This window comes from Syngnathus scovelli, chromosome 6 (assembly GCF_024217435.2).
Source record: "Syngnathus scovelli strain Florida chromosome 6, RoL_Ssco_1.2, whole genome shotgun sequence".
In the NCBI taxonomy this organism is placed as follows: Eukaryota; Metazoa; Chordata; class Actinopteri; order Syngnathiformes; family Syngnathidae; genus Syngnathus; species Syngnathus scovelli.
In genome coordinates, this window is record NC_090852.1 from 9,210,903 (window position 1) to 9,222,768 (window position 11,866).

At 40.7% G+C, this 11,866-nt stretch overlaps 2 protein-coding genes across 2 annotated transcripts; both read right to left on the reverse strand.

Annotated features, from left to right (window-relative positions):
• Positions 1 to 87: 87 nt before the first annotated feature.
• On the reverse strand, positions 88 to 1,720 carry LOC125970480 (transmembrane protein 60). The gene is made up of 2 exons (XM_049722801.2): positions 1,530 to 1,720; positions 88 to 832 (listed from the first exon to the last, which is right to left on the reverse strand). The coding sequence occupies exon 2, from the start codon at positions 787 to 789 to the stop codon at positions 385 to 387; it is 405 nt and encodes a 134-aa protein (XP_049578758.1). The 5' UTR covers positions 790 to 832; positions 1,530 to 1,720; the 3' UTR covers positions 88 to 384.
• A 747-nt stretch (positions 1,721 to 2,467) lies between these two features.
• prr5a (proline rich 5a (renal)) lies at positions 2,468 to 11,861 on the reverse strand. Its single transcript, XM_049723846.2, has 11 exons — positions 11,508 to 11,861; positions 9,305 to 9,435; positions 8,125 to 8,250; positions 7,907 to 7,987; positions 7,281 to 7,329; positions 6,795 to 6,852; positions 6,536 to 6,627; positions 5,991 to 6,131; positions 5,718 to 5,853; positions 5,260 to 5,538; positions 2,468 to 4,931 (listed from the first exon to the last, which is right to left on the reverse strand). Exons 2-11 carry the CDS (start codon positions 9,433 to 9,435, stop codon positions 4,648 to 4,650), a joined length of 1,377 nt encoding a protein of 458 aa, XP_049579803.1. The 5' UTR covers positions 11,508 to 11,861; the 3' UTR covers positions 2,468 to 4,647.
• Positions 11,862 to 11,866: the final 5 nt, after the last annotated feature.

Below are 11,866 nucleotides of genomic sequence, written 5' to 3' on the forward strand. Positions count from 1 at the left end.
TCCGGTCCTCAAAGGTGCCAATCTAGCCTGTTTTAGGTGCAGCCCTACACGTGTATTGCTAATTAATAAATATGACAGCTCCAAATATTCAAACTGCTTTTCCTCCTTTATATGGAAATCTCATTACTGCAGACTTTGCTAATGACATGCAGAAAAAAACAATTGCAATACAGTCCTAGTAGTGCTCTGCAAAGTGCTCAGTGTTCTTCCAACAAATCACCACACACAGGTATTTATTCAAAATATTTCTAACCATTGTGACCATAGAGAATAAGCATTTAAATAAGAAAATTGAAGCTTAGTATAAAAAAACAAAAACTAATCAGTCTGTTGAAGTCATCAATGGTAAGAAAAGAAAAATGCATGCAAGGAGAATGGTTAAGTTCAGTTCCTGCGTGGACGGAAGACGCTGCGTCCCAGCTCCACCAGGGCGCCCCCCAGGAGGACCCAGAGGGGCACACACACCACACTGAGCCACACGTCAGTCAGCCTCTCCAGGCGGGTGCACAAGCTCAGACAGAAGGCCACCTTGAGCCCCATGGCCGCCAGGTACCACAGCCGGCGGGCCGCACCAGGGTCGCCTTCGCGCTGCTCCGCGTTGGCCTTGCACCGACCGACCAGATTGACCATCAATAGGAGGACGAGTATGGTGTCCAGCGTCCACACGGGGAGGAAAATGAGGAACCAGTTCCAGTGCAACTTAGCGTCCAGCTTGAGGACCAGCATGATGAGGAAGATGAGGCTAAAAATCCATGACAGGAACACTCGCTGCACCAGGGACATCTTCATCGACGTGCCGCAGCCGTCCGCCGCCAGTGTACAGGAACAGATACTTGTGGTGTTCAACAACAACAAAAATGTTATAGTTGATTCAGTACTAAGGTGACCCAATATGAACAAAAAACAAGTTTAATACGTTTGACCATGAAATATCTTGTCTATGTCGTCTATTCGATTGAATACAGGTTGAAGAGGATTTGCAAATCATTCATTGTATTGTGTTTTAATTGAAGTTGTACCATTGTGTTTTAATTGAAGTTGTACCAACTGTATTGGAATTGAGATTTGAACAAAGGGAAAATTGAGTTTATAGTACATACAATATTTGTACTATACTACATCTTTTTGGCATATTTTATTGGTCATTTTAATATAATTTCATCAAAATATGCTCCACTAAATATTTTTGAAAATCTATCCTAATGATAGCATTTTATTTTATGGCAGTAGCTATCATTTGAACGGTTGTAATTGTCTCTACTGTTGTGTGTCACATGAAATTTCATGTTTTCTGAAGGAAAAATAAATTCTGTGAATATGCAAATCCACGGGTGCCTAACCACAGAAAGCAATGCCTATTTTGACAAAGAAAGTCGAACGGCCTGACCCAAAAAACTCGACTCAAATTGGAATCCGAACAAAAAAAAAAACAAAAAAAACCGACTTTAGTTAAAAGGGTTTTCGCTGTCAGTGTAAAAGCACGTTAGCACAAGTTTAGCACTGACTTTTGTCGCCGAAAAAGGTCTTACCGAACTCAGCTGGAGATTTGCCGTAGTCGGCACTCAAAGCAAAAAGTTTATCTAACCAAAAATAGAAACAACACCAACAATGTTTCGTTGTAGGAGAGAAACTTATTTGATTGTGTTGAGCAGCCGAGAACGGCAGCTAGCTGGGAGCTACTTAAATAACGCGAGACTTCCGTCGACACGACGGAAAGGAGTGTTGGCGCGTAAGTGAACGATTCGTTCAAAGAAACGGATTTATTTTCCTTGAACGAGAGTAAACGAATCGCTTCCTAAAGTGATTCGTTCTCTTTTCAGTTCGTCACAGATCAAACAGCTAATCAGAAAGTGGGGGTGAGGGCGGGTGTGGCACTTTTCACTTTCACTTAAGCTTTTTCCCTAATGAAGTGGCCTGTGATTAGGTACGCCTCATGGACACATCAATAGGTACACTACACGATTCGGTGAACGATTCTTTTGAACAAATCTTTTGAGTGAAACAATTCGTTGAACAAATCTTTTGCGTGAACCGATTCTAAAGATTCAGTTCACCTAAAATAACTGTAATGCACATCACCAACGGAAAGTCGTCAAATCAAAGAAAAGTGATTTGAAAACTAGAAAACACTTGTGATTTTATAGAAAAAAAAACAAAAACAACTTCTGCTTTTGTAAATTTTTCTTTATAAACACATTTTATATCCATTATCTGGTTTATCTTTTTAAAAAGCATTGCATTGCATTTTATGGTGTTGATTCAATTTTCTGGAAACAAATTTTGTATACGTACAAACTGTTTACTAGCCTATTTTGCATTTTGTTAGACATATATACATATATTTTTTAAATAAAATAATGGAATTTTAAAATATTGAAAAGGTCAGAAAACTAACAGTAAATTGAAAGCATGAAAGTAATAATTGAATAACTAACTAAATATAACAAACACAAAAACAAAACAAATGTGATAACCCACATTTGAACATTTTATTCAAATCTACATTGTTTCATACCAGGCAAGTATAACAAATTAATATAGATTGTCCCAAAAAAGTAAAGTACAAAAAGCTTGAGGTAAAACATTTTTTTGTTGTAAAAGATCAATTTTTAAAAAAGCCCTTATTATTAAAAGATTCATATCATGACCACTTAACATTTTCCCCCTTAGCTATCTGAAAAACTAACAACGCACTTGTATTTACAAGGTGCAAAATACAGTGTGAGACAACATTCAGTACAATTGTCTTTTGAAATGTAAACAATTAAAAAGTTACCATCTGTACAGAGCAAAAAAACAAACAATAAATCCAAGAACACCATCTAGAAAACAACTTTTTCCCTTTGGACCTCTACAAGCGGCAACATCAGAACAGCCTATTAGCCACATTAGCATAAAATGTTGATCAAATGCAAAAATAACATACGACACATGTTCAAAATGGTACAAATGTAGAAAAGGGGAATGCTTGACTGAGTGGAAAACCCTTGAGTCATGTTTTTTTATAATTAAATGACATTCCTTTTTTACATTCAGAAAAAAAGGATGATGTGATCCTCATTGGAATGAAGGCGCTCATTATTATTATTTCAGTCAATGGTAAAACACATGTGACTATGCATGGAGGCCTCTCGCCAATTGTTTGTGAACACAACACCCATTGCCTAGTAAAAACAATGATTTCAAAATGATTTCATCACACAGACTAAAAAACACACTACACCTGCAGCATTGACAATTATTCTCTCTCCCATGGTGTTTGAATGTTAGTGAAAAGTACATGAAAGACTTCCGCAAAACTTTGGAAGGAGGCGTGTCAAGGTAGAAAGGTTTTGGACAGATCCTCAAAAAGGTGCTGATGCAGGTTTTTGTAGGCAACCACCATGATGCAGGATTTTGTAGGCAACCACTATGAAACGTTTTGATTATGATTTTAAAAGCGTGAATTACCAATTTGGGCGTTTTGGGGGAATTTTTAAAAAGCATACTCGTATTCTGTAGTTGCTTTTCTCCAAAGCATTGTATTAAATTTGTTAACTTTTATAATGGAGTACAAATCTTAAAAAACGTGTTGCCTTTTTCGAGACTGGTATCTCTATTTTGATTCTTTTTGAAAACTTCTTTGTTGTATCTCCAATTCACATTTAAAAACCTGAATCGTTATAATCAAGCACGTTTTGTCAAATTTTGTAAGATGTATTCTATTTATAAACCATGTATTCCTTAATTTAAAAAAAAAACATGCATCTGCATTTTCTTTTCTTTTCTTTCACATACAGATTCTGGCTTTTTTTTCCTTTCAAAAAACTTCAAAATTGCATGCATCTAATTTTTTTGTAATTATTCTTTAAGGCAAGTATCTCAATTTTGTTATTTGTTTTGTTTTAATAGGCACATAGTCGTATCTTTTTTTATGAAAAGGATGTACACGCACTTTTTTGTTTCATTTTTTTTGTGTTTTATGTTAAAGCATACATCTGCTGTTCTATCTTTTTCCAAAGCATGTTTCTAAATTTTGCTTATTTTTTCAATGCATTTTTTCTCGGTTTTCAGAAAAACACCTCGACATTTTTTCTCTCAATCAAGCAAAACGGGTGACAAAAATACAAATGTTGGAGGTGCATGCTTTTCAATGGCCAGTGACCACACGCATCTTCGCATTTTTGACCCACACTGTATCCCTTGAGAATGTTTTGCGCAAAATGATGACTGTTTCTTTTTTGTTTGTTTTCTTATACACGTGTAGACATACCATATAAATAAACAGTCATTGGATTTTTGGTCACTAGTTGTTAAGAGTTTGACCTTGGTGGAGGTCTGTGTTCTTTTTTTGGTGGGGGGTATGAGTTTTTACGGTGTACAGGCAAGCTTGAATTCAGAGTTTTGCGCGTGTAGTACCGTGTTTTGCACAAGTTGCAATTGGATACCATAATATCTTTGCAAAATTCAGCTTGTCTGGAATGTATCAATGAACAAGGGTCCACTCTGTTTCATGCCATTAACTTTTAGAATTAAATTATTTCATGGAAGTAGCATAAATGGATGGAGGAGAGGATGGATGGATTCAAAGCAATGAAATGTACTTGTTGAAGTGTACTAACATTAATAATCACAAGTGTGTGTGCATGCGTGTGTGGGTGCTCGCAGCTACACTGTGCTTTGCCTGCTCTCACAGCCGTAGTGGAGAGCTTCAGAGGAATGAGGAGGGAAGTCGATGAATATCCCGTCCGAGTCGGAGTCCGCCGACTGGAGGACTTGTCCGATAATGGTTTCCGGGCTGGATGACTCGCTGAGTGGCGAGCAGGACCCCGCATTGCCGAGGTCAGTCACGGTGGTGGTGGCCTCGGTGCCGTGCAGAGCCCCCGACGAGTGTAGGATGGATGAGGCTGATAGCGGGAGGTCCATGGAGGCGGCTCCTGTCTGCATCATGCCTGTCAATCACATTTATCAGGTCATGGGGGCATTATAGCATTTTTGTTCTGAGCATTGGAAAAGCTACCTATTTGAGGATTCTTTGTAATTCTACACATGATGGCAAGTGATACAGTGGATATGAAAAGTCGGCATAACCCCGGTTTGAATGCCAGGTTTTTGTGATAGCAGCCTTTTGTTCCGCCGCTCACTGACATGTAAAAACGTTGCAAAGAGGGCATTGCCAGAAGTATTAAAAAAAAAAACATTTAGGTGCAGCCGTCTTTCAGGATTTTCATTCTTGTTGGTTCTGACTGGCTGCCGGTAACATAACACATATAAACATACCTTTGAACTGCGAGCCCACGCATAGCCTGTTGGAGGCGGAGCCGGAAAGCTCAGAACTAGCCGCCAGCTCGGCGTAGTTCAACTTCTGCTCCTCCAGGCAAGAGATTATCTCGCAGGCCGAGTGTCGACGGATTCCTCCGCTCCCCACAGAGCCGCAGTCGGCATCATACTCGGCCACGGGCGTGAGGAGCAGCGGGATGTTGTAGCTTTTTGATCGGACGACCGGGTTCTTGGACAGATGCTCGGCAGACTTGGACCAGCCCCACTGGAAGCGCTTCTCTAAAGGAGCATTTATAAACAGTTATTTGAAAATGCTATATATATTTTATAATTATAATTGACAAATATAAAAGACTTTTCTTCAAAATATAAAATTAATTTCTTGAAAACAAACTACTTTTTGTTTTACTTCAATTTATATCACCATTAAATACTCCCAAACTACATACTGGCCTCACCCAGAACACAGCAGTGGTCCTCGATGTCGTCTCCAGAGTAAAGCCCATGAGTGCCCAAGTAGGGTGAGACCACCTTCTGGACCAGCGACTCCAGCCTCAAGTAATCCTCATTCACGCCACGTGACTCATGAACGCCCTGCAGTGATAACATCAATATTCGTCAATAACTCACACAAAATTTCATTTTATGGATGGAAAATATTTTTTTTTTGGTCACAAATGTTGTTGTCACATCCCATCTGTCAAAACGAGCGTCATCAAGAACGGTGTTACCTGCAGGATGAGCAGCATCTGAGTTACAGAGGGCGGCACTCGCGCCCGGGGCCGGGACAGGGCGTCCTCCAGCTTGACGCTCAGTACGATCATGCTCCTGAAGTGGAGCAGAGCCAGCTGACGGACAGATGGCTCCTTACCCTGTGCGCGACAACAGCAACAAAGCTCAGCAAAGTGGTGAATTTGAAAAAGAAAAAAAAAAATCAAAAAAGTTTAGTGTCACATTTGCACTATTGTCCAAACAGATTTCAGGCTTTATGTGTTGCTTTGTCATTCTAATGTGCACAGATCTTTCAGAAGACAAACTTACGTATGATATATCAGAATGACATTGTTTATATCTTGTTATTAGTTGATTGTGACCTACTTTATATGATGCACGTGACACGGTTGCATTTATGTACAATATTGAATGATTTTTTTATAATTGTGCAACATGATAGTGGTGGTACTAAGAAGTGGATTAAGACCCCACTGAAGGCCCAGGTAACAAATGCAAGCATTTTCTTGTGCTTGCTGATTATCGTCTTGAAATGCCGGCCTACCTGGACTGGATGGAAAATGGCCTGCAGCATGGACAGCACATCGCAGAAGAAAAAGTCCCACGTCTCGGCCAAAGAGTCCAGTAACTTCTGACCTGCAAGTTGGCAACGGAAATGACACACAACGCCTGCTCTTTATTTGGACTCTGAAAATGTGTTTGTGAGCGAGTTGCATCAGAGTGACATTATGACAACATGCTATTAAGATAACCGTGAACTATACTATATTATAGTAGTGTATCACATTTAGAGGAAACCGTACCTTCGTAGAACCTTATTTTGTCCCTCAGGATGACCATACCCTTTGTCAGCAGCTGGTTCTGCAACATGAAATGAGAGAAGAAAATAAAACGTCTGCCACCAACGTGTAGAAGTGACAGTGATTCCCAACTGAAAATGATAAATACATATTTGTTCATTTATGTACATAGTAATAGCTTTGTGTTCAACTAAAAAGTGTTATGAACCATGATGTGATCAGAATTTCATCTCATGGTGATTGTTCCTTACGTTTGAGATCCTCATGTGGTAGGAGAAAATTAGCCAAATACAGAATTTTATTTTTCCACTGTGTAAAACTATTAAAAATATACTATATTTTTCTATTGGTCTCTATACAGCAAATTTTCTGGAACAATTCCCCCGCCATACACCGCGGCTTTGCTGTACGCACCTTGGCTCAATAAAGCTTCAGAAACACTGGTCTAAAGATTTCATTATGATTATGCAGTTGACCTACTGGGATTACCTGAAGGTATTCGGTGAAGAAGGAACCCAACTCGGTCTTCAGCAGGTGCCTGATGGAAGAACATTGACTTTATTAGGTGATTTAAGGATGAGCAACCGGCACAAAACAAATGTTTACTTGTCTTTGCTACGTTACAAAAACGGGACATTGCATCTCTTGTTTATTCGTGGGGGCGTGCGTGTGTACTTTACTGTTTCGTAATGAGAGTGTATGCGCGTTAGACAACTGGAGTGTGTGAAGATAATGACATATCTGCCGTGAACACATAAACAAGCGTCGTTAACATAAAGTGGTGAGTCAGCACAATTTGAAGAGGAATTTTAACAACAAAAAATGGAATTACAAAATTCGCAAATGGGACAAAAGTACGCTTACTGTACTTAACTAGAAGTACACCGAGTTGTATTTTTTTTTTTAAAGTGTTGTTTTGACTTTTGAGTTCAATATTGTGTTCTTGTATCGGAAAGCAGCTTTACACATTGACATGAATTGAAATGCCATTAATCTGTTCCAACACCCGAAAAAAAACACCAACTATTTTTTTGCGGTGTAACAACATACAGTAATAGTGGAACTAAATAGTAGTTTATGCGTCTTAATTCAATTCATTTCATATATTAACCTACCGGACGCCTTCGTTGAGAACGTAAAGTTCATTGTCGGCCAAACCTTTCTTCTGGAACACTGCGATGACGGCATTGTGGATGCTGCAAGGACACACAAACCCAACTTTGGACAAAAGTTTTACAAATTATCTAACTATTTGAAAGAAAGGGATGGGCACTTGTGCGAGGAAGTGTACCATACGTGACCCAGGAATGGATCAAACCCCAACGGGACGTACCTGTTCCAAGTGGCGTTGGCTCCAGCCCTCTTCTGCTTCTCGCCTCTGTCCTCTGGCGAACCCTTGTCACTCTTGGCCAGCTCGCTGAGGCTGGGCGAGCTCATCAGCTTGAGCCGGTGCAGAGTCCTCAAAGGAGTCATAGAGGAGGGGCGACACCAGTAAGAAAAACACACTCGACAACGTTTACAGTAATAGACGCAGAGGAAAGAGACGATGAAAAGTCAGCGAGAGAGGAAGACGCAAAAGAAAAGTAGGACAGAGTGATGAGAAATGGGAAAGTAGGAGGGGCGATGCCCCGAGGTCTCAGAGAGGAGGAGAGAACAGAGGGAGCAAAATGGGTTCCCAAACAATACTGGCATTGATGCCAACAAATATTTATGCAGCACACAGATGCCGGTGCGGTGTAGGCAGCAGCTGAGCAACTGTCACTGTAAAGCTGGGAGGAGGAAGAAGAAGAGGAAGAGGAAGAGAGCTCGCATGGCTCATTGAAAACACAAACAAGAGCAGGAGGAAGTTAAGATACAATAAAGGCGCTCCTCCTGCTTTGTCACGACCTATGCAATAGGAGCGACGATTATGTACAAGGTAGCAATGCTATTATAAAAGCACTTTGAAGCTTGTTTGCAGTGTGGGCTACATTCCACATTTACCCATGATACACAGAGAAATTTCTTTTACAAATACTTTTAAAAAAAAAATACTAAAATAATACATGATGGAAGTCGAGTCAAAAATTTCCACACAGCCTTGCTGGATGTTTGTGTAAATGTTATCGGAAATCACAAACTGAAAAAGTATAATACTATTTGGGGAAAACTAAATTAAATTCAGCATATAAAAGTTTTTATTGACACCCAAATGTTACATTACCTCTTGATTGTTGAAGTTGTGTTATAATGTGTTGAATTGGATTATCTTGCATGATGTTATACTTGTGTACAGATGAGATAAATGAGCCAATAATATGATTATATGGGATGTCGTGGTCCCCTCTTTTTATTTAGATTGACTTGTGACTTGACAACACTGGACTGGGCCTTCACTGCACTGCTAGTGTAAGCTCAAATGGTTTCGACTTGATGGTAAAGAGATACGGCAGGATTTAACGGCACACGGATAAGTAGATTACCCAAAATCCTCGACTTTAGTGACCATTAATCTTGACGCGTGAGATGCTCACCTCCTGATTGGATGCTCATTGCCAGCGTCCAAGTCCGGGCTCGGGGGAGGTGCCGAGAAGGTGCTGAAGTTGAGGGAGAGGGGTCGGGGGGAGGAGCGGGAGGCGTGCCTCCGCCTGAGTCCATCCAGCATCTCCATAGGGACAAGCATAAATGTGTCAAAATATGCCGAGAGCAGGAACATTTCTTTCATTCATTTTTTAAATTATCATTTCTTTCTTTTCTTCTTCATATTTTGTTAAAGACCTCTCAAACCTACTAAGCTACTTTATTCGGTGAAAATTAAATACAGTAGTTTTCACAACACAACTGATTATGCTTGTTTTGAACATAAAACACATTCAAAGACAGTAATGGAGAAGTCATATTATGGAAAATAACTTAAATTCACAAATAACCTACTTTATCAAAAAATGATGTCCAGAAACTGGGCTGCAATGTTTATTTAGCCGCATAGGAGTTAAATTATTATTGGTTGTCTGTCTCTGTGTGCCCTGCGATTGGCTGGCAACCAGTTCAGGGTGTCCCCCGCCTACTGCCCGATGACGGCTGGGATAGGCTCCAGCACGCCCGCGACCCCCGTGGGGACTAAGCGGTTCAGAAAATGGATGGATATATAATAATCCCATTATATCATGTAATTCCCCCTGCATTTGGTTACCATTTTTTATTCAAGATTTGAAGAGAAAAATGTGGTGAGTTTTTTTTTTTTTTGCAGGCGTCATATGGACCTTGAGTTGGATGACTATGTTTTTAAAGAGTAACTGTACGTGTGCAGTCTTGAGCTACAATATTGTCTGTTATTTCCACATTGACTGAGAGAGTTTTGCAATATTTACTCAACTTGCGCTGCCAGCTCACCACACACACACACACACACACACGCACACACACACACACACACACACACACACACGCACGCACACACACACACACAGACGCGCGCGCGCACACACACACACACACACACACACACACAGACACACACACACACACACACAAACACTCTGGCCAAAACTAAAAGCATGTATGTGCATGTGCAGCATGAGAAGAAGGAGGGTATCTCGCACTTGTTCCCTCTCCTTGATATCCATGTTCAGGTCAACAAGTAACAACTAGGACAAATTTGGCTCGTAAGGCATCTACATGTTACTACAGAGACAAAACTGTGTCCTGTTTGACAACTGGATACTAATGGATAATTAGTTACAACAGATACAAGTTTCAAGGTACCGTATTCACTAATCCGAATTAGAATGAGAAACTAGAAGAATAGAAAATTGCAATTAATTTCATGAAATTTAAAGGAAATTTGCTATATTTGATATATATATATATTTCTTAATTTAAAATCATTTGTCATTGTTTTTTGGGGGGGGGGGAATTTTATGGAAGAAAAATATGAGTGGTATCGGCACTAGGCACCGGTATCAATGACTAAGTTAAGATTTGACTAATCATACTGGTATCGGTCTAAAAAATAAAAAAAAGAGAGACAGGTTAGGTACTTGGGTTAATGCATTATGGAGAGCCATCTGAGCTTTTATTTACTTGTCTTGATAAGGATTGAGGCTACTATAGTGTGTGACACTGTCTACTCGCATAGTTTATTCGTAGAGTTTAATTGTCTATTACTAAACCATACTAGGACGGAGCCCTACGCCGGATACTATTAAGGTTATGGTCGTCATGACGCTTCTTTTATTTGGGTGTCTCTCCATAGAAACGCGCCACCCACTGATCAGAAGTGTGAACAACAGTCTGGGATTTTTTTTTTTCTTCTTAAAACAAAAACTAACGACGCACTCTTATTTCAATGCCTGTCCATACCTAACATAACACGGGCGTGTTGTCATGTTTTGAATCAAAGGTGAGGTTGGAAGCCAGCAGAGACGCCACGCCAGTCTGGGAGGGGGGGGGGACTTTCTGCAGCCCTCCACCCCCGTTCCCTTCTCCTCTTTGTCTTTTTACGATAACATTTTTACGATCACCTCACAAGATTGCTTTCCCGGCCTAGCGCAAGCAGTCTGCGACCCAGCCCGTTGAGATTATTCAACACAAAATGGCCAATCAGACTGACGCGCGTGCAAACAACAGTCCACGTTGATCCAAGAAAAGGAATGTTTAAAGGTGCTCCCCACACACAAACATCTTAAAATCCATTTAAAAAATGCATTGCAGTGAATCTCAAGTTGCCACGCTCACCGTTCAGTATCCTGTCGCCTGGTCCCAATCGAGATGACGCGTGCATACAGCTCCGATGTCAGGTCGGTTCCGTCCGGGCTCATTGGTGGCTCACCGGGGCTCGATCCACCGTATGGAGCTTCCAGTCAGGCATTGGGCGGGCTATGGGTCCGGTGTGTGGTCCTTTAGAGGGAGAGGAAGAGGGGGAGGTAGGGGTGGTACGGATAGTGTAGTGGAAGAATAGGGAAGACCGCGGAGGACTCATTCATGAAGCATGCGCCTCAAACCGCTCTCGCGCGCGCGCCCTCGCTTTGTTTTGACGAGATACACGCGATCCCGCTGCTGCTACTACATGCACGCGCGGCGGTGTCTATTTAGGC

Bases quoted from the DNA above. Each gene is read 5' to 3' on its own strand.
- LOC125970480 (XM_049722801.2), bottom strand. From the start codon at position 789: ATGAAGATGTCCCTGGTGCAGCGAGTGTTCCTGTCATGGATTTTTAGC.
- prr5a (XM_049723846.2), bottom strand. From the start codon at position 9,435: ATGCTGGATGGACTCAGGCGGAGGCACGCCTCCCGCTCCTCCCCCCGA. The intron at 8,251-9,304 runs GTGAGCATCTCA...GACTCCTTTGAG, and splicing joins AATGAGCATCCAATCAGGAG to GACTCTGCACCGGCTCAAGC. The intron at 6,853-7,280 runs GTAATCCCAGTA...TTCATGTTGCAG, and splicing joins TCTTCACCGAATACCTTCAG to AACCAGCTGCTGACAAAGGG.